This window comes from Mus caroli, chromosome 19, assembly GCF_900094665.2.
Source record: "Mus caroli chromosome 19, CAROLI_EIJ_v1.1, whole genome shotgun sequence".
NCBI classification, from domain to species: domain Eukaryota; kingdom Metazoa; phylum Chordata; class Mammalia; order Rodentia; family Muridae; genus Mus; species Mus caroli.
In genome coordinates this window covers 24,272,400-24,299,050 of record NC_034588.1, presented here as the reverse complement: position 1 = coordinate 24,299,050, position 26,651 = coordinate 24,272,400, and the positions used below count along the sequence as shown (strand labels likewise).

Genomic DNA, 26,651 nt, shown 5'->3' with positions numbered 1-26,651 from the left:
TCTCAAAGTCACTCAGGATCTACTACATTAGAGAGAGGAGGCTTGTATTGTGTATTTCTTCCAAGATAATTCAGAAGGAAACAGTTACAAATTACCACCCAGGAAAGACAAAGGCATAGTGTTCCATATGAGAGCCCCAAAGATCCAAGATTCCCTGAGTTTCTGTTGCATATTACATCAACTAGATGACAAGCCAGCGATCTGGCACCCATAATTTGTTAAGTCTGCCATTTTTGTTTAGCTACTTTCTTTTAAAATTTCTGCTATAGGTGGGACTAGAAGAATCATTTCAAATTTATATCAGGCATGCATTTAAAAACTATGAAGGTAGTTAACTAGTCAGTGATGGGGAAGGACATACATACCGAGTGTAATTCCATTAGGCCATTGGATGTCCTCCGTCACCAGAGGACGTCTATCAAATCCATTCATTCCTGCTTTTTCTATTTTAGCTGGCTCGCCCCAGTCTGACCAGTAAACAAAGCTGGGAAGAGTGAAATCAGAGAAGTGTCTTAATGGATTAGAAGGAATAAAGTTTTACCTTAGAACAAAAGCTTAAAGAATGAGCAGGAAACTCTTAAGCTTGAGGCTCTTTAGATAAATACTGATGCTTAAGACTCTAATTATGTTTTGAGTGAATTAAACTTAACAGTCGGAATTCACAAGTGTTGGAGACACAGCTCAGTGGTAGAACATTTGGCCCACCATGTGTGAGGCTCTGGGTCTACTCCTCAGGACTATAGGAGACAATAATATAATTTCCAAGTCATAGCCATGTTATTCTGCGTTGATCTGATATGTAACTATCAGCCCAAGGTACCATTTCCTTTTCAAAGGCACATTCTTTCAGAACCACAAAGGAGATATTTTACTGTAAGCTCTATAAGAAGAGCTTGGGGATTATGTCCTAATGATATTCATAGGGACCAATTGTGATCACTGCAGTCAACTATCTAAGCAGCCTGCCTCAGTGAAACATTTTGACAAAAATCTGTTCCTCTTAATTGAACTTTCACATAATCTGCATTTTTAAATAGAAGCCTTTGAGGGGACAGGGTTATGCAAATCCCATTTCCTGCAAGTCCTAGATCTGAGCACCCAGAGCTAACTAACCCAGTAAAGTGTCTCTCTCTCTGTCTCTCCACCCTCTAACTCCCCCCACTCTACACACACACACACACAGAGAGAGAGAGAGAGAGAGAGAGAGAGAGAGAGAGAGAGAGAGAGGAGAGAGAGAAGTTGGGTGGACAAAGGGTTCAGATATGGATTTAGGTTTATGTATTACATGAAGTCTAAAGCATTGCTAATGCTACCAAACAGCTGGCTTAAGAAGGAGTGAGACTGGGAGGGCCCATCACACACAAGAGTTGCTCAGGGAGGCTCCATAGTTTGTCACTCACAGCATTATTTTTATTAGTACACATTCATTATGTACCATGATTGGTTTCAAGAGAATATTTTCATTCAAATTCATCAGGTACACAATGGAATTTTTTTTAGCCATAGAGAAGAAGAAGAAAATTATGTAATTTTCAGGAAAATGGAGGCAACTGTAGGTGATCATATTAAGCACAGAAAGATGCCAACAACAAATATCATACCTTTTCTCCTATTTATAGATCCTAGACTTTGTAAAGATAAATTGTGTGTGTGTGTGTGAGAGAGAGAGAGAGACAGAGAGAGACAGAGACAGAGACAGAGAGACAGAGAGAGAGACAGAGAGAGAGAGAGGGACAGAGACAGAGACAGAGACAGAGAGAGAGACAGAGACAGAGAGAGAGACAGAGAGAGAGGCGAATAGAGATGAGATCAGGGAAGAAAGAGAATTAATGGGGGGTATAAAGGAGAAAAGTGGGGGACCAGGCACTGAACACTGTCATTGATGTCTTGAACCAGCTAATTCTGTTTCTGGGAATTTTTATGATGAGTGACCTCTTTTTGAGAAAAGCTCTCGACCTCTGTGGCTTGTACCCAAAAAGGCTAAGTGAAGGAAAACATAGAATACAAACCCTGACAACGGATCCACAGCTATGGAGGCAGGCTCTCGCAAGTCAGAATTAAACAGGAACTTCCTCTTGGCTCCGTCTAGGGTAGCTACTGAAATAGTCTTAGAAGCCGCATCAGTCCAGTAGATGGTCTTGTACACCCAATCAACAGCAATGGCTGCAGGATTATAGACATTGTCGATCATTTTAAAATGTCTACCAACCTTGTCATCAATTGAGGCACTGAAACAGAATAGGTCACAAGAGATTTAAAAGTTGTCACCATTGGACCCTGAAAAATGGACTTTTCTGCTTACAAAATGTTCAAGGACTTTACTCTGAAAAGACTCTATGAATCCCATCGCTCAGCACAGAAATTATTCAGCCATGTTGCTTGGGGATGGAAAATTAGTAATACTTTAGCTTATCTAGTTGTGGATATGAATTCTAGATACGAGCTCAAAGCCCAGCAAAATTTGGAAAGAGATATTCAACTCAGTAGCCATCATCCCGGGTCTACGGTGTCGACTGAGGGAAAGCTGCTGCTGCTATCATTTCTGTTTGTAGCAAGACAATTCAGTTCACAACCACAAAAGGGGAGAAATTCTGACGTCCTATTCAGGCATAGGCACCTTTTACATCATGATTATCAAAGTAACCACTAATGATCATTTAATAGCTAAAAATAAATCAGTGTTGAATTTAAAACTCCCAACTAAGTAGATGGTAGATAGGAGCCAGAGACAAGAGAAAACCCAAGCATACTCCAATCCTTTCCACAGACCTAATGACAGTGACGTAGATTCCCAGACGTCATGGGGTGCAAGAGGAAGTTACCTGAAGATGGCCTTCTGGCTTAGATCAGCCCAAAACAGCTTCTGAGCTGCGATGTCCGCATCGAGAGCCACCGTGTTCCTTAGTTGTTCTACAAGTTGGATGTATTCCTTTCGCTCTAGGCCAATCTTCCTGATGTCTCTTCGATTAGTGAAGATCAGACTTGGCTCTTTGCCTGTAAGACATAAGCCAGGTTGATTTAGTTTTGCTCGAAGGCAAGATCCTCTAAGTCATCTCCTCTCCACAGCGGACCACTTATAAAGATACTGCTGAACATCTCAGTAGTATCCAGCCTGGATTTCCAGGCACCGCCCCCCCCCCCAGGACCTGCAAGTATTTCCAACCTGTTTAGGAAGGCAGTCTTGGGGTTACAGCATTCGAAAGTAGGGTGGCTGATAAACAAGTTACTTGTTTGACTTGTGCTCAGTTTTAGAAGCAGAAAGGAAGAAACTATGGTGACTATCCATAGTATCCTATGCAAAAGGAAAGACCAAGGTAGATGTGTGGGAGGATGGTTTATTTTCAGCTCTCCTGCTGCACTAGGAGTTTAATAGCATTGCTCTGGGGTGTGACTTTATGTGTAGGTTGACTGTTGCAGTCACCGACTGTACCTTTTAGAATCACTAACTCGAAAAGGTACCAGAGCAACACCAGCCCAAGTCCATTTACCTACTGCCTTGCACACGCCAGTGGCAAGATCCATTTGATAGCCACGACTACATTCACACTTGTAACCGCCTTTTAAGTTGATACAAATTTGACTGCAGATCCCCGGGTTTTGGCATTCATCAATATCTAGGAGGGAAATTAGAATTAGTCTTTTTCTTCCTATGCCTCACTAGATGTATGTTGCCCTTTCCCATGTCCGCCAGGGGCCAGGCTCTTTGCTTCAACTCACCTCCACAGGTTTTCCTATCTATCAGTTCAAACCCAGCTGCACAGTCACACTCATAGCCTATAAGTAGGTCTTTGCAGATATGGGAACAGCCACCGTTATTGACCAAGCATTCGTTGATATCTGGAATAAAAGGGTAGCAGAGTCATCTGATAGCTTATTTATTTGCTTTAAATATAATGCTTTAGATTTATTCTTTGAGACTTCCACATACAGATACAATGTATTTTGATCATATCCAACACTTGACACTCCACCCAACTCTCTGAAGATGCTGCACAAACATCTCCCTCCCAATTTCCTAGTGTTCATTTTGTTTTCTGTTTTGTAAACCCAGAGTCCAAATTAGTATGACATCTTATTCTTTGTTTTGTTTTTGTTTGTTTGTTTGTTTGAGACAGGGTTTCTCTGTATAGCCCTGGCTGTCCTGGAACTCACTCTGTAGACCAGACTGGCCTCGAACTCAGAAATCCGCCTGCCTCTGCCTCCCAAGTGCTGGGGTTAAAGGTGTGCGCCACCACCGCCCGGCGACATCTTATTCTTAATTGTTAGTTGTCTTATTCACATTCAGTCTCCGGCTATTGGTGATGGCCTTTCTAAGATTTTATTATGTGTTTGGGAGATATACATTTCAGGCTGGATGGTAGTTAGTTATTAAGGATTTACTCAAGTTTTGCTATGACTTTTAGCTATCTTAAGGGGTTTCTCAACCCTGAGTTAGTTTGTCACTGGCTAGAGTTCCCCTTTGAAACACTTTATCTTCAAGCTTAAGTATTAAAAATTAGCTCATTCTGAGTTCAACAGAGAACTAAGCTGGGTCCAAAACAGCATTAGGGCTGAATGGAACCTCTCAGCTCTGGCCCTGAGCAAGCCTCTCTCACTTACGGCATTCCTTCAGGGGCTCATCACTCCAGTCTCTGCAGTCTTGTTCCTGGTCACATACTTTGCTCATGTCTATGCATTCCCCACTTCTGCACTTGAATTTTCCAGGGCCCAGGCACTGATTGACTATAAAACCAAACACAGGAGAAAAGTTCCACTGTTGTTCTGACAGGAGTAGCCAATGGCCTCACCGAACACAATGGAGAAAGAACCTCACCGTTTTTGCAGTTGACTTCATCAGAGCCATCAACACAGTCTCGGATGCCATTGCATTGCCTGCTGCCATGGATACAGCTACCATCTTCACATTCAAACTGGTCAGGTCTGCAGGTTCGAGAAGCTACGAAAGGAGGCAACAATGATGGAATGACGCCAGCCAAATGGCTTCTGGTCAGCGCATGAAAGAGAACTGGGAAGTTACTTACGGCAGTTGACCTCATCGCTGCCGTCCTTGCAGTCAGGGTCTCCATCACACCTCCATTTTTTGTGAATGCACTCGCCAGAGCCACACTGGATCTCACTGGTAGGACATTTGGTATGTATCACAGGCTGACGGCCACACTGCTCAAGAGACTCATCTGATTGGTCCGAACAGTCTGCATCATCATCACACACCCAGCTGAGGGGAATGCAGGAAGAGGTGCTGCACTGGAACTCATGGGCTCCGCAAGTTGGTGGAGCACAGTCCAGCTCATCACTGCCATCGTCACAGTCATCCTGGCCATTGCACACAAAGTTTCTGGAGACGCAGCGGCCACTGGAGCAAGTGAACTCATCTGCACTACACGTTATGTTGCCTGTTAGAGGGAGGATGCCCATTGAAAGTACATCAGCACTTATAAAAAAAAACATACAAGCCTCTCATCACCAAATCAAATATATTCATCTTCAATGAGTAACTTTAGCTTTCTAGTTGTAAAGCTACAGTGCTGTTATATTGAGAACGAGTTTCTGAAATATGACAAAAAAGTTTCACAGTATAAAATAAGATGCAGCCATACTATGTGTAAGAGCAGAAATAAAGGACCAAGAAAACAGTAGAAGGCTCGAAACTTAATTCAAGATGAGACCCACAACTGACACTTAAAGGGACAGTGTTCAAAAGCTTAAGCTGGTATTGGGTATTTCATTTTGGAAGGCAGAGTTTATACCTAGACCAACCTATTGCATGTCAGCTGAAGTCATATCACTAGCTGAGAATATACATCAGCTATATGGGCAAGGTATAATGGAAATTAAGGCACTCTCCAAAAAGAAACAAACCAAAGAACACTCTACATGGCTCCTTCCTTTTGAGTCTTTTCAATAAACATTAGGAATACCATCTTAATAATTTTTTTTTTTTTTTTTTTTAGGAAATGTTCCTGCTAGGACTAGAATCGTAGCCTAGCAACCCCGCATGCTATTGATGACAAGGTATTCACAGTAGCCAGTTTAGATTTTGATTTAAATTCCTGCCAAACATACCAAGGTTATAATTTGGTGGTAATTGGACAGGAGACCACGACTCTCTTGGGAAGCAAAGTGTAGATTTTCGAGGGAAATGTTTGGCAGCTCCAGGGCTCACCATGGAAAAGTATGAAGCTCAGGTCTGTGACTGAATGTGAAACTCCTTGGACTAGGTGCAGTGGTATTACACTCACAAAGCAACTTGAACCTGCCAGACTAGTGTTTGACCTGCAAGGACCCTGAGCTCCCTTGGATACTACTGCAGCCTGTCGTCCTTAAACTCATCAAACTCAGGTTGGGGGGGAGGGGTTTAAAGGGGTAGTAGTTTGAAAGACGTCAGGGCAATGTTTATTTAACCCGCAGATTTTCTCCAGGGCCTCACCTTTAACATGGAACACTTCATTATAGACTTTCCAAGAATATAAGCATGAAAGAATAGGAAGCAGGGCTAGCATTCAAAGATAGGCATCGTAATAGAACACAAAGGTTGGGTAGGCTTTGTATTTGCTGGCAACATGCTAGGTCATGTTTCTCAGATAACTTAGCCATAGATTCTAGTTGGTGGAAATGTTTGTCTCATACTCATGTACCTTATTCCAAGAAGCTAATCTAACTAAACCTAGGAATGTGTCTGTTGGTCCCAACACTTTCTAGTTTTATTGAGCCACTGTAAGAAAGGCCCATGAGTTACTGTAATAAAAGATAAAAGCCCACATTGCTGCAACCTTACTAGGCTGTGCTAAATGTACTATGCTGAACTATGCTGAATGTAAGCACCAAGATGACTTCTCTGCTTGCTTCTATCTGCCTGGAAGACATACCAGGCAATGGCCAATCACCAGGAAAAGGCCTTTCACAGTTTTATGGTGGTTAGGAAGGACAAATATTGAGCAGACAGCGAAGCCACTGCAAAGTGGACCAGCGGCACTGGGTCTTCAGGCTTACGTTAGCATCCCTTGCCCACCTTTCTTTAGGAAAAGGGTCTCTGGGGTATGCCACTGCACACTGGTCTTCTTACCACAGTTTTCTTCATCTTCTCCATTGTCACAATCATTTTCACCATCGCATCTCCAGGACACGGGGATACACTGAGTAGAACGGGCGCCACAGCTGATTTCATTTATGCGGCATGTTCTCATATCTGTTGATGACATACAGTCTCAAAAGAGCCTCCAAACTGGTCAGTGCAAAGTTGCTGCTCCCGTGCTGCCTGGAAGTGCAACACCTGGGGCTCAGTGGTCAGGTACACAGGCACACTGGGTAGTGGAAGCCAGGCAGATCCTTCGCCAGCTCCGTCCTTAGAAGCTACGCCAAGCAAGGCCACCTGGCAGCGTACCTGAGAACCTTGACTGGGTTATTCTTTCAAGGTTCTGCCGCACGCTTAGTTCTGGCTTTTGTTTTACTTGGCACCGTTAAGTTGATTTGTTAGCCTACTCCTAGTCCCTTACTTATGTTTGGATATCAGTGGGCATACCAGATATTGTCACCTAATCCTGATTCCATTAAAGGTCAGATGCGTTACTACTGTGACACCTACTATGGAACAGTTTCCTTCCTAAGTCCCCTTTTCACATCTTTCATTGTATACATAAAGCAGGGATATGCCTTGACTATTGATTTTACCATGTCATTCACCACTGAAACATGGGGCTGAAGATTCTGTCTAGGACCCTAACTCATTGACAAACTAGTTCACTTCTTTGCTAGACAATGAAAGTGCAATCTTAGGTATTTTCATAATCATACCCTAAACCTAAGCTTGGTTTATGTCAATCCTATTTATTTGTGTGAGCAGGCCTCTACTGCAGTGAATCATCAGACTTGCCCTCATTTTAGCATCCAAATGATCCCAGTGTGATTCCAACACACCTTTCTCTGAGGCTTTGGAGCTTGCTCCTGAATATCAGCCTATGAGAAGAGAAATTTATTTGTGCCTTTATGAAGTTTTTCTTACTCAGTAACAAACTCTATGGCCCCTGCTTTTGGCTACACATTTGTTTAAAAAAAAACACGAAATTATCCCATTACTAATCATCTTTCTGTTTTAATAATAGCATATTTTCATAATATAAAAAAAAATCTGGTCATTTCAAAGCTTATGTGTGTCTCTTAGGAAACCTTCACATCTCGATTTTACTTCCAGGATCAGGGAACCATCTATCCAGTTCCTGTCAGACATTTGAGATCTATGCACCTAGTCAAGGAGTTCTTAATTGAATCTGCTGGCTTCAGTCTTAAGTATTCAATGAGGAAGCTACCCAAGAGAATGTCAGTCTTGTTAGACTAGGGAGAGCAGTCTTTAAAGGAGAGGGAGTAACTGTTAATAGCTGGAATGACCTTCAAGTCAGTTGGCCTCAAGTTTCAGGCAGGCAAAGAAAAATGAATGCCAAGCAATCGATAAAGCATCACTTAGAACGGAGACAGAACAGCACAAAGGAGGTCTAGTCCAAAGCAAGTCAAGGCACACTCACGGCACTGTTCGGGGCTTTCATCAGAACCATCTTCGCAATCAGGATCCCCGTCACACTGCCATCTGTTAGGAACACACTGGCCATTTTTGCACACGAAGTCAGACTCAGCACACGTCTTCTTTACTATAAACGTTTATTCTCAGAGTTAGAATTAAGGTCATTTGCCCCAGACCTCAGTTTTCTGATTAAGGTAAAAACCATATTTAAGTATATTTCCCTTTAAAAATAATGCTGAATCAACTGACTGATATTCAAATGGTTGGCATCTCTAGGGGTGAGCTCTAGGGAGCTCATCTTTTCTTCATAGGTTTCAGAGGAGGGGGCTATTCATTAGAGGGACTTAGAGGATGAGAAAGTCAAGAAAAGACAAAGGTTGTCCATTGTCTTATGACCCAGGGTCATCTTAAAATGATCTGATCTGGGTACAATGTTAGCACCATGGATTTCTCCCAACGCATTCACACACTCTGAGGTGCTTTTCCCTCCAAGACCATTTTCTGTCCCTGTAACAGAACATTTGAGAGTGGACAATTTATAAAGGAAAGAAACTTATTTCAGCTCAAGGTTCTGAGCTGGGAATCCCTAGAGCATTCCACTAACACCTGCTTGCTTTGGAGCGAGTGGCTTGCTTCCTAGGCGACTCTCTTAGTGATCAATCAGGGCCAGGGAAAAAGGATTTATTCCCTCTCACTGATCTTATCACTTCCTAAGTACCCTACCATCTCTCAACGCAATACTATTAAAAAATCAGACTTCAACGTGAACTCCAGAAGAGACAAACCATAGAAAAGATTTCCTACCGGATCCTAGGATAACTGTTTGCTATGAAGTATGTGTGTCTTCATATACTTCACATCTTGAAATCCCTACAGCTCTGTGGTAGGAGGGAGGACCTGAGGGAGGCGAGGCTGGAACCTTCTCCAATGGGATCAGTGCCCTTATTAGAAACATGAGTGCTTGTTTGCCACCCTCCCATCTCTCCTTCTCCTTTCTCTCCTACCATGGGAGGACACGGGAAGAAAACAGCCTTCTGCATTTCAGAAGAGAGGGCTTTTATCAGACACTCTATTTGTCTCTTTGTTTTGGGTCTTCCTAACACCCAGAATCCTAAAATCAAATTCCTATCATTTAAGCCTCCTTACCTATAGTATTTGTGTCCCAGCAGTGAAAACCAAGGCTGTTTCAGAGACAATTGTCACAATGCATGCATTTAGTGTAGTGGTGCATAGAGGTATGCTCTAGAACTGGATATTGCCACGCTTGCTGGTCTACTGAGGTAGAGGAACTCACACACCAGACAAGCTTAAGCCAATTATAACACTTGTAAGAAGTGGTAGGACTTGGAATTCAAAGAGATTTTAGGCTTTCAGCCAAAGTTTGGTTTAACATCAACCAACCGAAAGTCACTGGAGCTGCCAGGACTAAGTCCCATAATTCACAGCTCCCATCAAATAGCCTAAGGCAAAATATCAATTCTACTACTAGAGACTTAGAGTTACGCTACAACTTGCCACCAATTAATTAGACTAGGAAAATAAATATAAACAAAGCAGGCAGCTTGATCACCGTACCCACGAAGGAGTCCCACAATCTGGAAGAGTTTTGCCAAAGTAGCTAGATGAGATACCAACACACTGTGGTTGTCTTTTTAGACTAGATTCCTCCATCCCTTTGTGTCTATACTTTCTACTCAAAAGTCCATTTAAAAAACCCCTCTCATCAATTTTTTTTGTGTTTGCAAATCAGCCAAAGCCAACAATACTTTGCAAATTTCTAAGAGATCACTGGGCACAAGAGGTTTAAGCTGGGTAGAGGCCTTGAAGGCTATGGCTTATTCTTATGCCTTTCTTGTTAAGCCTATACACTTGGAAGACAGTCACTTTGTAACACTCAGCATGGGCTGATAAATTATGATGAATCCTAAGGGCTTATTCATATCCTTGAACATAGCTAAGGAACCATGCAAAGCCATGCCAACTCATAAATTGACCCATTTTAAAAATCATAATACAACGTTAACACAGCAAATACTATACAAGGCCTGTGTTCTCCTGGGCCCAGATGGAAACCAAGGCCAGGCTATGGGGCTTGATGCTATAATTCAACCTGGGATCAGCTCTGTTAGTTGCAAAAGTGAGAACAGGATAAATGGGCATAAAGAAAGCAGATGATTTTGCAAGTAGAAAATGTCATGATATGAAAGATCAACTGTGCAACAAAGAGTTAGAGCAAAGATAAATATGGACACATCTTCATAGAGATCATCTTTCTCAATTCTGAGCATACACCGTAGGGGCAAAGAAAAGCCATTCAAATTAACACTGACATGCAGGTAGAAAGCGTTCCACAGGGGAGGAAAGCCATCGGATACATACTCTGCCCGCAGAAGTAAGTGGCATGAGAAATCCACACTTAAACTGATCATAGTAGCTGTCAAGTGCAAAAAGGATCCTGCCGAAAACTGCAACTACAGTCACGTCAAAGGTTACATGGGGAAGTTGGAAGGAGGTTTCAGAAGTTTTAAGTAAGTGTGTAGTTTTTCCATTTCAGACACACATTTCAGGCTGCTTTTGATAATGTTTACCCCTTTCCTGTTTACCTCCTGGGAGCCAGCAACAAATCTACCTATTGATATATTTAATTTATGCCACCACAAGAGATCTTGATTCGCTATGCTGTTTGTCTACCGATTTCCACCACCCAAATCCTCTACCATGTGGCTGGTCGAGAGTATTCATGCAGAAAAGACTTAAAAAAGTCCAGTCACTGCTCCTATGATGACCCGGGTGTCTCTGGTGAGCTAGATGATAAAACCTCCTATAATAGGAAGCATAAAAATAGGTGTAAGATGTCCTTTGCTCAATACATGACTTTTTGGTAGTCTCACACCTTACAACCACAAAACAGCTAAAAGTCCCCTTAGTGAGAGATAAGTTGAGAGAACTATAGACTTTAAACAACCTAGAAGTAGCAGGGAACTCAGAGTTCCATGGAGCAGAGTGAAATCTTTACATTAAAAGCCCACAATGGAGAAGGATAGCACAGGAGAACTAGTCTTGGTCTTGAGACTGGGGACAAGTTTCCCCAGCTGTAGAATGGACTTTCAGAGCTGGCACTGGCACAGAAGCACCCGGGGTCTTGCTGCCTTGACATTTCAAGATCTCTTGAGGTGGGATAAATTAAACACATCTGTCTGCAGCTTTGTTGCTGGCTCCCAGGAGGTAAACAGGGAAGGGATAAGAATGTGTGTCTGAAACGCAAAAACTACACACTTACCTAAAACTTCTGAAGCCGCCTTCCAACTTCCCCATGTAACCTTTGACCGGTAGGTACATGGCTGCAATTTTGGGGAGGGCTCATTTTGGCACTTGACAACTACTATGGTCAATTTGAGAGTGGATCATGTCCGAGACAATTTAATGCTGATAAATAAAGAAGCGCCAAAGGGATAATCAACAAGACAGTCAATAAAAGCCCACATGGCCTTTATTTTTCTTCTGTTCCCCATGTGCTGGGATACACATGCTCCTCCAGCAGTGTCTACACCATCTTTCAAAAGGCAAACGACAATGGTCACACTTCCCTTGCAACACTGTGCTGGGATTGTTTTTTTTTTTCATCACAGAACAGAGTAAATAAATAAACTTCAACAAAATATCCAGGTCCGTGTGATGCTGGCATTCAGTTCTTAGTTATTCTTTATGGCATGAGGTTATGGGGCCAATGCACACAGGCTTTTCTCACCATGACCTTTTTGATAGATTCTGATCAATGGTATGCTGTTTATAGTCACATTCATCTGGGAAGGGAATAGTTTCTACCCTGCCTCATGGTTTTGTAGAAGCAAGTATTGTAAACAGAAAAATAGAATCCTTTTCTGATCTTTGATGCCTGTGGCTGTCTTGTCATTTTTTTATAGCAGTTAATTAACCTCTGGTATGTTAGGGGATGTTGTAATGTCCATAGCTTTCTACATTCTTGGATCAGAGCCATTTGTGAATTTAACGATGTATTTATTTTATTTATATGCATACGTGTGAATTTCTGCATAGTTGTATACCATCTGTGTGTCCTCACGTGGATACACAGGGGGTGCCCATGGATGTCAAATAAGGGCGTCAGATCCTCTAAAGCAGGGCGATTATGAGCTGTCCAATCTGGATGGCAGGAAACTCAGGCCTTCTGAAAAAGCTGTACACAGTCTTAACCACTAAGTCACCCCTCCACCAATTTTCCCCACTTGTATATTTATAAAGTTACTTTATGCAGTCTGGTCCTCTCTGTCCTTTCTCAGTTTCCCATAGCACATTTTTCTGAGGTATGATTAATCAGATCTCGTCATTTGAAAGAAATCCCTCTTGGTAGTCAACATTCTATATTCAAGTTGATTTCCTCATGTCAAGTATTCAATTATATTCCTCTAGACCAGTCTAGATTCATTGGACTCTGATTTACAGTCATACTCCAGTGAGTTTTACTTACAGAATCTCAATATATTTGCAGAAACTAGAAGAACATGTGCACATTAAGTCAGATGCATAAGTCCAATCTAGACCTGAAGCTTGGTGACAAACAAGACTGCCAAAGACTTACCGCAGTTCTTCTCATCGCTGCCATCCGCACAGTCTTCATCTCCATCACATTTCCACAGCAGGGTAATGCAGCGGCCATTTGTGCACTGAAACTGGGAGCTATCACATTTGCCTTTCTTCCCTAGGAGGAGGAAGGGACATTGATCAATGCATGCATAGATGGTAATTTAGAGATACAAGTTCCCCAAGAACGATGGATAGGAACAGCTGCAGACTCAGCAAGCTGTATCTTTCTAGGGGGCCAGACTGGGATGAGTTTGGGGACAGTGGAAAACAGTTGCAGACTCCTTCACTGGGCAACAAACTAAAATTGAACATTCGAGTTCTATCCTTTCCCCCAGAGAGCCACAGCTGAGATAGCAGGTTCTAACTGGTGACATACAAGCAGACAGGAATTACGTAGCTTCTAAGAAATCCAGACACTTGTTGGCTGGTGATATTTTGGCTAATATGTCTCCATCTCCAATGGTAACCATAAAACTGCAATGGAGCAACATACTTGTGAGCGTCTAGAGAACACCCAGCTGAAGAACTAGCTGAAGAACTAGCAGAACTAGCAGAAGAAAAGAAACCACCTCTGAGAAAATTCAAGGGTTAGGAGAAGATTACGGGCTTTAAGTAGCTTGGGGATGTATCAGCAAACATGGACACCCAACACAAATGTGTTCACTGACAGGGAGGTATGTTCATAGGGATTTTTCTGATTGAAAAGAAGATACAAAGCACCATGGACATAAGCGAGAGTTCCCGTCACCTCCTTTAGGAGAGAATCCAGAAGGCCTTACTGTTGTAGAGGATAGTTTCAAGCACACAGGGGGCGATACTAACAGGCTTGACACTCAATAGGCTCGGGAGAAGGTGTATGACCATGGCTTTGCTCTTAGGAAACGTTTGAAACACAAAAAGGTAAATACAGAAAAGCTTGTAGAATGAGCATGTAGAGACAATTTTTTGCATAGTTGTGCACCATGTGTTTTAAGCTGTTATTAGAGTTTAATTTTTTTTTAAGGTGAGGTAGATAGCTCAGTGGGTAAAGGCACTTGCTATCCAAGTCTGATCACCTGGGGTCAAGCTCTTGAACCTACAGTGGAATGACTCCTGAAATTTGTCTACCAACTTTCACACTGGTGCTGTGCACCCTGAATAAACATTTTTTTAATGTTGAAAAAAGAAAAACGAATATTCATTATTGAAAGCAGAAATATTTTTATAAACTTATTTGTAAATCAAAGGCCCACTAAGGATACAGTGTTTCTGAATGTCTTAGGCCTTGGATCTCACTTTTTATTCACTCACAGGCTCACCCAGAGCAACTGCCAACTCTGCCAAGTCCACCCACGCTAAGCATCCTGAACAGAGATACCATGTTAACCTTGTACAGATATATTTGCGTGTGCCTTTTCAATGTTTTAATATATTTGGCTACACACATACCTGCCGTTGCGTTATGGATGTCTGCAAAATTTAGTGCAAGTACTATGCTGTATGCAGGGAGCCTAGAAGCAATAGACTAGACCCTATAGCCCAGGTATGAAGTCAAACCATTGTGTTTTGAGTGAGAATGGCCTCCCATAGGCTAATACATTTTAATGTTTGTTTCCCAGTTGGTGGAACTGTGTGGTGATTAGGAAGTTTTAAAAGCCCACAGTAAGTGCTCTCTCTGTCTCTCTCTGTCTCTGTCTCTGTCTCTGTCTCTGTCTCTGTCTCTCTCTCTCTCTCTCTCTCCTTCTCTCTCAGTTCTCAGCTTTTGTTCTAGTGTCATGCCTGCCTACCTGTGGCTATGCTCTCCATGATGATGGCCATAGACTAAGCCTATGTAAGCAGTACTCAGTGAAGTACTTTCTCTTATAAGTTGCCTTGCTCATGGTGTCTCATCACAGCAATAGGATAGGAACCCAGACAACCACTGCTGTGTGTTTAAGTAAAGGAACAATGAATTGTACAATGAACTGTAGAGTGTAGGACTTATCTCTATCATTAGGTGATGCATGGCTGTCTCTCTAAAAGAACAGGGAGTTCATTTGCCTTCCCTTTAGTTTTTGCTTCCATGATCTAGAGGTGAGATGGCTCAGCAGGAAATGCCACTTGCTCCCAAGATTGAGATATACGTTTTATTCCTACAGAGTTGGAGAGAACTGCTTCCTGTAAGTTGCCCTTTGACCTCTCATCTATGCTATGGCACATGTGTACACATATATACACATAAATACATATATGAATAAATATAATATAAATGTAATTAAAAATCCCTTTTATGTCTAAAAAATAGGACATGGTGGCTGGAATAATGATCTTAGGCCAATGGAATCAGATCAAGATTAATGAACCTAGCTAGGTCAGAGACACAAGGGGCCATCGAATGGCCTCTGGACTCTTCTTTGCATAAACTGTCTGTGTGTGTGGGGGGGGGGCAACAACATGCAGACCACCCTAATCCTTTCATAGCATTTCCTGGCCACAGGCACTGTTTTACTCAAGAGTGACTCTGCTATCACCAGCTAAGAGTAAACAACTTGTGAGGGTGGCAAGCAGAAACCACAGACAGATAATGGTCATGCATCTTAAAAACTGAGGCCTCCGTTGGAAAGCATACATTTACAAACCAGCTCCAAAACAAATCAAAAGCATCAAAAAAGCATGGTTAGGAGACAATGGGGTGCCACGAAAGAAAAGGAGAGCAAGCCATAGAGCTGACTCTGCTTGCCTGGGCTCATTATGGACATGTCCTTTAGAGAGGTGTGAACTAAGATTTTCATGGCGGTACTCCATGGCCAGGACAGTGACTGTTCAGGTGCTTTAGCCATTAGCACTTCTATCCTTCTGCAAGACCAGATTGCAGATTGCCATAAAAGATGTAGCTCTTGTCCCTTAAAGGCCTCTCTTCAATACACTGCCTGGACTTGCAGAACCCAGCATTCGTCCCAGGGTGCATGCAGATTTGCTGGGGGAGGGTGGTTCCAAGCAGAAAGCCTTCCGATTTCCTACCACCTCTCAGCACTTGCAGCTGGGGCATGCTGGCATAGAAACAGAGAGGGCAGAGGCAAGCACAGACTGGAACACTTGTGTGAAATGCACAATGCTCTAGTTGGTCTCCCTGGTGTCAACTCCGCCCTGCTGTCAGGAAGAATGCTGCACTTGTGGCTAATTCCCAAAGAGTTTAAAATTGGCCCAGGACAAGATTAACACCAAGGTGTGACTACCTCCCAGTATGGCTTTTTAAATCTATATGGAGCTTTCTGCTCTTACACGTTTAGCAAGCTAGAACTTGGCTACCAAGCAATATAACTTGATGATATTTTCTACCACCATTTCATAATGTTTATTCGTTCTACAAATATTTTAGCAAATAAAAAAATACTAGGGAGTTACAAAGGGAACAAGAGGTGAGCATCAGTTGTTTGTTTTAAAGCTGAGAAGCCAAGTGTGAGGCACCTGGCTGCCTTCTCCCTCTCTCTCGCCCCACCCTCCCTCCTCCTGCCACCATGCGACCTTGGAATGTTCTCCACGGTCTCAGAGCTGGAGGTCTATGTTCCTGAGACCATTTGCTACAGCTCTATAACCTTTCAGCTTTGAGGACTACAGGAATGGCAGGAATCCACTCAGAGGACTTCATTAGGAAAAAGGATCTACACTCAGAGAACATAGAATGAAACAAACAAATGTAGAAGGGATAGCTCCCTGCAGTTAGGATACAGGAAAGGCGAAAAGAGTGACATCTAAGGCTTTACTTTGAAGAGCCAGTCAAAATGAGCCCAAACCATTAACATTGAAATCTATATAGCGAGGATGATAACCATGCCATCAGACTTCCAGAGAGACTCAGGGAGAAATGATAACATGCCATCAGACTTCCAGAGAGACTTGGAAAAAATATTTTTTAGCCCCAGGATTAGGCTTGTGGGAGAGGACATCCTCAAAAATGAGGCTCATGTGATGGATTTTGTAGACCCTCAAGCTGTCTTGGAGTTAAAAGTCCAACATATAACCTGATAAAGCTAATATACTGTTCCTGGTCGTTCTGGACTCTGGATCCAGTTGTAATACACAAGCTATCAACAGAAATAGGTTATGTTAAAATCCCCTGATGGAATGTCACATGTGTCCATTGCCAAAGAGGAAACATGTACATGAGGAAGACAATGGTTACCGAAACATCTCTGCTTGTCTAAAAGATGATGGAGAAAAGGATGGACGAAAAGCCAGCTGGCTTGATAAAGGTCCTCTAAAGAGAATCAACAGCACTGGTGCAGCTCAGATTTCCAGTTCCCTGAGCACTTTAAGAGGCTGCTGCTAGGTAGGAAGTGTTCCCTGCTTCTGTTCACTTCTGTGTTCCATGCACAGCAGGGAGAGCTCAGCCACTAAATTGAACACAGAGACCCCAGCTACCACCCTGGAATACTACAGGATTTTCTCCGCAGGTCCCAAAAAGATTCTACCTTTCCATTCGGATGTTCCACTGAGACCACTGCTGCTCAGAGGTCCAGAACCAAAAGCGCCATATGAGTTAAGAAGCTTTTGGTTCTCAAAGCTTTGGGGATTATAGGATTGTAGACCTGTAGTCTATTTTCATCCACAGGCGTTAAATCTCAAGTTCACTTTTACAGTACATAGAGGGAACAATTGGCATGAAATCATCCATCACCAGGTTTCTTTTAATTGTTAAGCTGATCTAAAGCCCCTGTACACCATAAAGAACCTTGGGAGTGGAAATGCTAGGGACTCTATACCCCTGCATCTGTCTGTTCTGAAAGGTGGGAAGCTGGAAGTAAAATACAGTTTTCAGTGGATTCCTTAAAGCTTCAGTGTTCTTAGGAAGTAGCTTGAGGCTAAAGGAATGGGGGTGGGGGCAGGCTAGAGGGGAGAGGCGTGGAGCCTGGAGCTCTGCCTCCACTGCAATGAGAAAGACTCTTGGTATTAGTTTAGGAATATGAAAAGGCTCCTCTTCTGTGAAGAGATCAAACTTTCTAAGTTTCCTCTACCTCTAATATTGAGTAGGAATACCTTTGTCCTTTTGAGCCCAGAGATTTGGATTGGCTTGTGTCTATCCACTCATGTGGCTATTAGAGTTAGTAATAGCTACACTCCCCAAAATGCTTCTGTTGTTGCTTGAATAGGTGACACCAGGCTTCAGAAAATATCTATGTTCCAGGAGGTTTGCTCACCTACGTACTTTACATTCACTCTGCGATCTGCGACCTGCGGCCTGCTGTTTATGGGCCTTGGGGGGTGTTAGGGTTTGAGTGCACAGAGAAGTCAGCTCGCCATTGTCTAATTGGTTCTGCAAGGGTTAACATGGAAAATCAGCATGTGAGCTTCAGTGAAACACTGCATAGGCCTTACAGTGAATAGCCTAGCTGGCTTTCAGGATGGGCCACAGATTTCCCTGTAGGCTTTGAGTAATGTTGGCAGGAGTCCTCTTGCTTGAATGTCTGGAATATTGAGTATTCCAGACATCAGAGTATTAGGCTCAGCAAGAACTTGAATCTGTGAGGGGTAGAAGGTTGCCACACTCTGCCAGGCCCAGCATTCACTTCACTGGCTAACATGGTAAGGGTGCTATCATCTACTGTTTTTTTTGTTTTTTTTTTGTTTTTTTTTTTTCAGTCCATTCCCTTTGGCACATCTAGGGCCACCAAGGGCATTTATTTTTAGTCTACTTCGTCTTTCGTCTCTACTGCTTGCTAGTTTAATGCCAATCCTATTCATAGGCTAAAACTCCTTTTAGGACAAGTAGACTTCTGAGTCAGCAAAAAAAAGAAAAAGTTTTCCTACAGGAATGAGAGGCTGTCAGCAGCAAAGTCTATAGCAAGGTGCCCAGGAAGAGGCTCTGAGATGCAGAGTAATGAATTTTACAGTTCAGTTGTCACAGTTGTTCCATTTATACTGGATAAGGATTATCTTAGAATCCTAAATACAACAAATAAATGCTTTTTATTGTTGGCCAGTTGCTGCTCTAAAGACTTCTCATGTCTTTACTCATTGGTTCTATGTGACCCTTCCCCTTTTCCTCTCCACAGTTTTGGAAAAGAAAAATATGGTGACTTGCCCAAGATTACCCTGGGCTTACCAAAGATCTGAACTCAGGTACTCTGGCTCTAAATCCCATTCTACCTACCAAGCACAAACAAAACAAAACAAACAAACAAACAAAAAACCCCCAAAACCAGTAACCCATACAGGACTGCATAATTCTAGAATATTCCATTTGCTTAGAATTTGCCTAGTACAGTCTGCTTAAATCCATCAAGAATGAAGTAGTTTTCCTTCTCAAGAACGACACTCCACAGCATAGCTTTATAGTTGAGATAGGGCCTGTTTTTCCTCTTTCCATCGTAGCCTTTTAAATATGTTGCTAGATTTCCCCTAGTAGCTTTTCCTAGAAGGACTAAGTCTCTTGATTTTCTTGATGAGGGTACATTGACCAAGTCATTGTAAAGGCTTTGTACCTTATCTGCCTGGAGATGGAGAGTAGCCCAAGGGGCATCAGCATGAAGACCAAGAAGTTACAGAGGCAACATATATCATGGAAGAGACTTTGTTTACAAGGTTGTAATTGAAATTGAACACTAAATACACTGTTAATCCCCCATAAGCCAGCCCTCATGTCTGTCACTGGGTTCAGAAAGGAGAGAAATGAAAGTGTTTTATAACAGACATGTAGATGACATCCCGAATACAGCTTTTGAACACATGATATAGGTAACATTCATCTAGATGGCTTACCAGGCATGCAACATAAAGCAGTTTGATCTAAAACCCACCCTCTTCTCTTTGAGTCTTATCCTCAGTTGGCTTGCCTCTTATTCTAACTCAGTAGCCCAGAGGGAGCCGGGATCCTTCTCCCGTGCCATTGGGCCATCAAATCTTGGCCATGGGTAACCCCTCATTTCTCACTCCGTCTAAATTTAAGTCACCCTTCCCTTTGCCTCCAGGCTGTCGCTGTCTCTATCCAAATTAAGAGAGTGATTTAAGCCACTTAGAATATCCAGAAGGGCCGAGGATAGGATCATTTCCTGGCTTCCCACTGCCTCTAGAATTGAGTCTCAGTTTCCTACCAGCTTGCCCTGACTTCTTCCTCTCAGTGATCACCCACCATCTGTTCTGGCTACAACAGCAGAGCTAACGAGCTATCGGCTCTAAGGGGCTTTCCTTATGTCCCCTGCCTTCGACCACCCTCACTGATGTTTTGGTTACATTTGTCCATCTGATTCCATCCTCTTACCCCCCAGGGGCAGGTTCAGATTGCACTTCTCCATGGAGGCCCTCTGTGCCTCTCTGGGTCTTTAAATTCTTTCCCCAGAACCAAGGAAGATCTGGCTTACGTCCCAAAAGTTCTCATATGTTTCCCAGAGCCAGTGCACTGAGGATTTATCACCCAGAATCCAAAGACTTGCTAAGTCCCAGTCGATAGCCCTGAATGTATCAGTTGGTTAATGAATTAACCTGTAAAGCTGTTCTGCATTATAGACTTTTGTCAAAATATTTTCTCAGCTTTTCTAAACTTCAAGTGAAGTGTGACCTGCTACACGAAGTTTGCCTGGTAGAATCTTTGAAAGGTAAAGTTATAAAGGTTCCTGCTTTCTGAGCCCACGAGAGTACTTTTGTCCCATCTGTGTGGCAAGTTATTAAAAAGCAAGGCATGTTGTACACCTGTCTGCCACAGTGAGTGTGTCAGCCACATTCCCATACAAGAGAGATTCTAAAACCCATGAAAGATCTGGGCAAGTTAGGAGGTTGGTGTGTCAGACCCAGGTCTTACTTTTGACATACTACTGCTCTTTGGGGATGCTGGCCATAGCCACTATGGTTGTTTGAATCCTTACCTTCATAAGACCATTTGGCAGAGATAAAATCCCTTCTGGCTTTGGCGTATTAAAGTCTAAGTTGCTGGTGATTTTAGGGAAACATTATGAGTGACGATCAAAGCAGCATTTGGGAGCTCACGGGACATCTTCAGCTGATGTCAGTGGCTTTTGTGATTACGAAGCACCAGGTCTGCTCACTCCCCTCACAGCTTCTATGCTCACCTCTATTTGCATCTTGACTTTCCTGGTTTGACTTCTTACAAAAACATGGCACCAAGTGGGCAGCTTTCTGGCTTCTATGCTGACCTGTTATCACGTGGTCTTGAGCAGATATACAAAGGAGACTGACTTCAAGTTCACTAGCAACTTAGACTTTAATATGCTAAAGCCAGGAGGGATTTTATATCCTGCCTGGTAAACCTCCTGGCCAGTTAATAACTTAGATCTTGAGAAAGCATTCTTAGGACAATTCAAGATCAGAGGCAGGTATAGAGAATAGGACAGTATACACTAAATTCTTTGCAGGAAATGTGGTTATAACATATGAACTCTCAAATGTCAATCATCACTTCCTGGCAAACTGAACCCCACCCCCCACTCCCTCCCCTCCATGGCAAGACTTTTTTAAACACCCAAAGACTACTGGCCAATTGCCAACCCAGATGCCCCAAGTTGGTGGTGGCAGAATTGGCCATTCTAGTGAGTGCCTGACCCTTCCAAGTTGTAGCTTCTTGCCCTAAATGTACTTCTTAAGTGCTGGCTCAGGCACACCCTCTCTCCTCCACACAGCTCATCTCTACCGTACAAAGTCGAGCATTTCTACCACACAAAGCTGAGCATCTCTACTAGACAAAGTTAGTGCAAGGCCCTTGCACAAACACTGATCTAATTTAGAACATAAAAATGACTAACAGGCCCAAATCATCCAGGGTTCTTTCTCCACCTGAAGGCAAAGCAGGTCCAGTTTAAGGTGCTTTCTCACATAGCTACACCACAGTTAGCATATCTAACTAGCTGGAATTAACCGTGTTTAGGGCCATGATTGCAAACCAACCCTGGAGCTAAGCAGAGAAATACGGATTTGTATTAAAAAACAAATAGAGTAAAATTGAGCCAGTTTTACTTACAAGTAGGTTCTCCAAGAACTGGGTTAGAGTATGCCTTGGAGACCTCAGAAAAAGCTACCAGTCCTCAGATTATCCCCTCCTCAGCTAGAAGGGGATAGAGTCTTACATTCTTCCTTTTTAATAAGTACATTTCAGTCATAACCTCCCAAGAAGAGCTTCTGTTTTTCTTGAAAGCCATCTGCTGGCTGTGGTCTGGGGATCGTCCTGGGTGATCATCTCTTGAGATTATCTCAAGTTAGATGACTCTATCACCTGCCTTGAAAAGGGCAGCTGTCTTAGTCAGTGAGACTCTCTGTTGTAAGCCAGGTCTTTATGTGACAAGCACCACTTCAGGCCTGTTTGGGCTCTGTGATGTCCTTCATGTCTCATAGGCTGGCACCTGCCAGTGGCTTTCCAAAACAAGGTCAAGTTAAGCCAATCAAGACCAGGACCTGAAATGAGAACAGCCCCATCTCCATCTTACCTCCACTGAGAACCACTTGACACTCTGTGAGAGACTAGAAAATAGTTACTACACGTTTTCTCTTTCTATGCCATTTGGTAACTGTCAGAGTTTGGGGATCTAAACCTGAAGCCATATGCCTGGGGCCCTGTCTGTGCTCTTCATCTTAAGGCACACCTTTTATGGCTCTGACACTGTTCAGGGAACAGAAAGGGGTCACAACAGCTCTTTAGCTCTTCTAGAACCTTCACAAGAAACTCTACCGTGAAGTCCTCTCTGAGGTTACTCATATTTTAGGAAGCAGGAATGGGATGATCAGGTTTGCCACTGTTTAGAAGATGGAGAGAGCCACCTTTACAAGTATGGCGTAGTGTTTGCAAGTGCAGTTGGTCAGCCTGAAGTCTTCACCTATGTCAGCTCTAATGAACATGAACTTTATATACACAGTGTAGGTCTCTAGAGACTCAAGCATTAAAAGCAGAATTGTGTCGAGATGACACAGCACTAGAGTTACTGGTAAGAGAATGAACCTGGGCAAGAAGCTGCTTCGGGCTTTGGGAAATGGCGCTGCCCGTGAAGCGTGGGTTGTGACTCTCTTTTTTAAAAAGAAAGCCTTCATCTGCATGGATTGCTACGGCCTCTGCCTTTTCTTGGTGCTCTGGTAATTATCTGGAATTCTCTCTCCTGGTCTTTCAGATTCCTACCTGCAGGGACTCTGGTATTTCTCAGTCCCAGGGGAAGAGAAGTGATAGTCACTGGTCAGAACTCTTGCAGAACTCTGGCTTTGAAGACTGTACAACACATCGTATCTTAATCTCTACCCAGGCTGGAGGCAAGAGTCCTAGAACCCCCATGTGTTCTGCCATCAGTCCTTGCGATCTCTCGTTTGTTAATGTTCCTGCACTTCAGTTCCTTGCAGAAACTCTATGCACACATGCCTCCCCTGTGTCAGGTAGTTTAGTGTGTGTGTGTGTGTGTGTGTGTGTGTGTGTGTGTGTGTGTGTGTTTGGGGGGGGGGCCGAGGGAAGGGTTGGAGAGAAAGAGTAATCACAGAAGGTCTGGGGCAGAAAAATCAGTCTGCATGTTTTGGGACTTTGAACTTAGGACACTACTGTCTGGGTTCACTTATGGTCAATACCTGCTTCAACCAACTCCAAGTCAGCTGCAGTTCAGAAAGAACTGCTTCTCCCACTCTGACTACCTAGGTTTGTGCCTGCTTCTCTCTTCCACTTTTTACAGCACCACCATATCCCACTTGTAGTAAAGGAGAAACAAAGGTTATCCCCACTTTCCTGATCCCAGCTCAACAACTTCTGGTGTTTGACTAGCTCTTTGAAGCAGACTGGATGCTTTCCTACCACTCCGTAAAAAACAGCGCCTGATGGAAAGTTAGCACTTTAAACATTCCAAGAATCCAAAAGGTTCTGCAGCTAAAGAGACTCCTTTCTCCCAACTCCCTGGATCACAGTCAGTAATGGATTTTATGCATTCGTGTTTTGAAATACTACAAAATATATAGCGCGAGTCAAGTCACTCTTCTGAGAGATGGTTTAATAAGTTAACATTACTCATCCATTAATGATTAATGTCCGCGTCTGAAATGTTCTGTTAAGCAGGGCTTCTCTGGGCACATAGGTTTGTCACAGGAAGGATTCTAGCGTCACTATACCTGGGCCCTTTTCAGAGTGCAGCTGGAGAAAGTGCCAGAGGGAAAGGCCCCTCTGAGCCTGGCTGATCTTAAAGGTAACCCAGCTGGGGCAGCTCAATTAACTCCGCGTAGACACGTGACCAAGCTAAACGCAATCCAGCTACCAGCCAATCGCATGGGGCAGAAAAGCCCTGCCCAGCTTCTCACGCTCGGGACAGCGGAACCAAAGGCCCAGGGGCGTTGGGAGACTTAAACACCCCAGCATAGCTCGACAGACAGCTTGACCACACACTTGAAAGTTCGCTCTCACTCCAGGACACACGTGACCGCACGCAGGCGGGCCTTCTAAGCTAACCGGCGACAGGAGATGTGGATTGTGAACTATTTAGAGCTGGGACAGCGTTCTGCCCTAATTACCTAGAGCTGGTTGGCAAGCAAGCACTTTGGTGTCACCTCTTAAGACCTCTAAGACCTCTTCAGTGGCCCGCCAAGGATCAGACCGGACCTTGTTAGGAAGGCATCTTATCACCTGCTCTGGAAAGTTGTGTGACCCAAGATGGGGTGCTGGAAACACACAGGGCTCCAAAGCCAGTGTGCCGACCCCCGGGGACTCGACAGTAGTCACCCCCGCCCTCCCCAAGCTCCAGCCACACGCTCCAGCTCCACACCTTCGGGTCGTATTGTGCAGAATAAAGGCTAATTACAGTCACTACACTGGGACTCAGTTTCTCTGGGGGAAAGTGTTGCCCAGAATGAGGCTCGGCAAAGTAACCTGATTAAGTCTTGATCCCACTCCCCTCCCCCGTTCAGTTATCTCAGAGACCCCAGAGGTTTTTAAAAGCCGCAGTAGCTGCGGAATCCCCGGGGATGGGAGAAAGAAAAGCACTCGGAGGACAGTCCAGTTGAAAGCCACTCTTGGAGCCTGAGAGACGGCCGGGCGCCTGGGGAGTCGCAGTCCCGGGCGCAGGCTGCGTACTTGTCATGGCTCGGCCTCCAGGCTGCCGCCCACCGAACGTGCGCTTGCTCACGGCAGCGCGAGGACTCCCGGCTCGGCCCGCACCTGGCGCCCGGTGTCCTCGGAGACGCCCACCTTCACCCACTGTGCACTCTCAACCCTGCTTAAGTCTGAGGGGCGCACCCGGGCTTCCAGGCCCCGTGCTCTGCCACGGTCCTAACAGCCCGCCTGGCAGAGGAGGCAGAACCATTGTTCAGTGGCTCCAAAGCCCACATCCCCTAGCCCTTGTCAATGGGGGGTGAAAACCATGTAAAACAGAGGTTCTGGAAAGAAGGGGGACACAGAAGAATGACAACAAGTTCAAGGGACGCTTTAGGACACCCTAAACCCCACCGTCCCCCGGGCCTGGCTCCCAGTAACCTCGGCTCTGACAGCTCAGAGGCGCCACCCGGGTGGGGAGGGGAGGCAGGAGAGGAGCGTGGAGAGGCGCCTGCTAGGAGGGGATGGGCAAGAGGAGCCCCGGGGTCCCCCAGAACGCAGCGATCGCGGACGCCTCGGCTTGTTACGGGCCGAGTGCGGAGGGGCGCGTCCCCACTCACCGCTTGCAGTGGCGCCGCTGTCCCGGGGCGCCCAGCACAGCGCGAGCAGCAGCCACAGCGCCCAGCGCGCGGACGTGCCCATGCTGCCCGCCCGGATGGTGCCTCCGTCGCGCCGTCGTTGTCGCCGTTCGCTCCGCACAACAAGTTACCAGCCCTTCGGAGAGGAGGAAGGAGGTGGGGGCGGGGAGGGAGGAGGCGAGGAGGAGGGGGAAGGAGTGAAGAGCCGGGAGCACGGAGAGCACGCAAGGAGCGGGCACCCTTTCCCTGCAACTTGCACACTCTACTCCCCGCCAGCCACCCACCCAACCACCCACCCGGTCACCTCCCCCGCCGCGGCCGCGGTGTGCGCGCGGACCCTGCGGGCGGAAAATAATGCAGGCGTTGCAGAGAAGGGGAGGGAGAGGGGAGGGAGCGGCGCGGGAGGAGGGGGCGGGGAGCCCGTTCGCCACCGAGGACAGCTCAAGTGAGCGCTTTGGGGGCAACCACCCGGGCGGCTGCAGGAGCGCGGCCGAGCGGCGCGGGGACCCCAGCGGGGGAGCTCAGCCCAGCAGCTCAGGCACGCACCGCTCTCCCGCGCGCAGTGAGGAGGGTGCGGGGGCAAGTGGCAGCGTGCGTGCGTGAGTGGCTGGGGCTGGGGCTGTCGCCGCCGCCATCCGGATGGCTCCTGGGGCTCGACTGATCCGCGCGTTGGCCCGGGGCTCACGGGGGACCCGGGGCGGCCGCTGGTTGGCTCGCGCACCGTCCTCACCTCCAATCCCGGGTGCCTGTCCTAATTTCCTGATCCAGGGAACCTGCGGCCGCAGCAGCTGTGCGCTCCCTAGCTCCCTACAGTCGCTACTGTACCCTCCTGGCGCCGTGGCTAGGAGCGCTGATGCAACTATTGCTGCTCTTGCCACCGCATCCAGGCTTGATGGGGCTGGCAGTTGAGGGGTCTGGGGGGCAGCAAGGAACCCTTTTCCTCCCTCTC

The 26,651-nt window shown here is 45.0% G+C and overlaps 1 protein-coding gene across 2 annotated transcripts in view; it reads right to left on the bottom strand.

Annotated features, from left to right (window-relative positions):
- Window positions 1-26,356, bottom strand: part of Vldlr (very low density lipoprotein receptor) — a 37,031-nt gene extending 10,675 nt beyond the window's left edge. For both annotated transcript variants that reach the window (XM_021151320.2, XM_021151321.2), the window contains exons 1-12: window positions 25,685-26,356; window positions 13,110-13,229; window positions 8,517-8,639; window positions 7,064-7,186; window positions 5,022-5,393; window positions 4,814-4,936; window positions 4,600-4,722; window positions 3,718-3,837; window positions 3,489-3,614; window positions 2,823-2,994; window positions 2,010-2,228; window positions 366-484 (exon numbers count right to left, since the gene is read on the bottom strand). In XM_021151320.2, coding sequence (XP_021006979.1) covers window positions 366-484; window positions 2,010-2,228; window positions 2,823-2,994; window positions 3,489-3,614; window positions 3,718-3,837; window positions 4,600-4,722; window positions 4,814-4,936; window positions 5,022-5,393; window positions 7,064-7,186; window positions 8,517-8,639; window positions 13,110-13,229; window positions 25,685-25,766 — 1,822 coding nt within the window. In that variant the 5' untranslated portion in view covers window positions 25,767-26,356. The remainder of the gene's footprint in view (window positions 1-365; window positions 485-2,009; window positions 2,229-2,822; window positions 2,995-3,488; window positions 3,615-3,717; window positions 3,838-4,599; window positions 4,723-4,813; window positions 4,937-5,021; window positions 5,394-7,063; window positions 7,187-8,516; window positions 8,640-13,109; window positions 13,230-25,684) is intronic.
- Window positions 26,357-26,651: the final 295 nt, after the last annotated feature.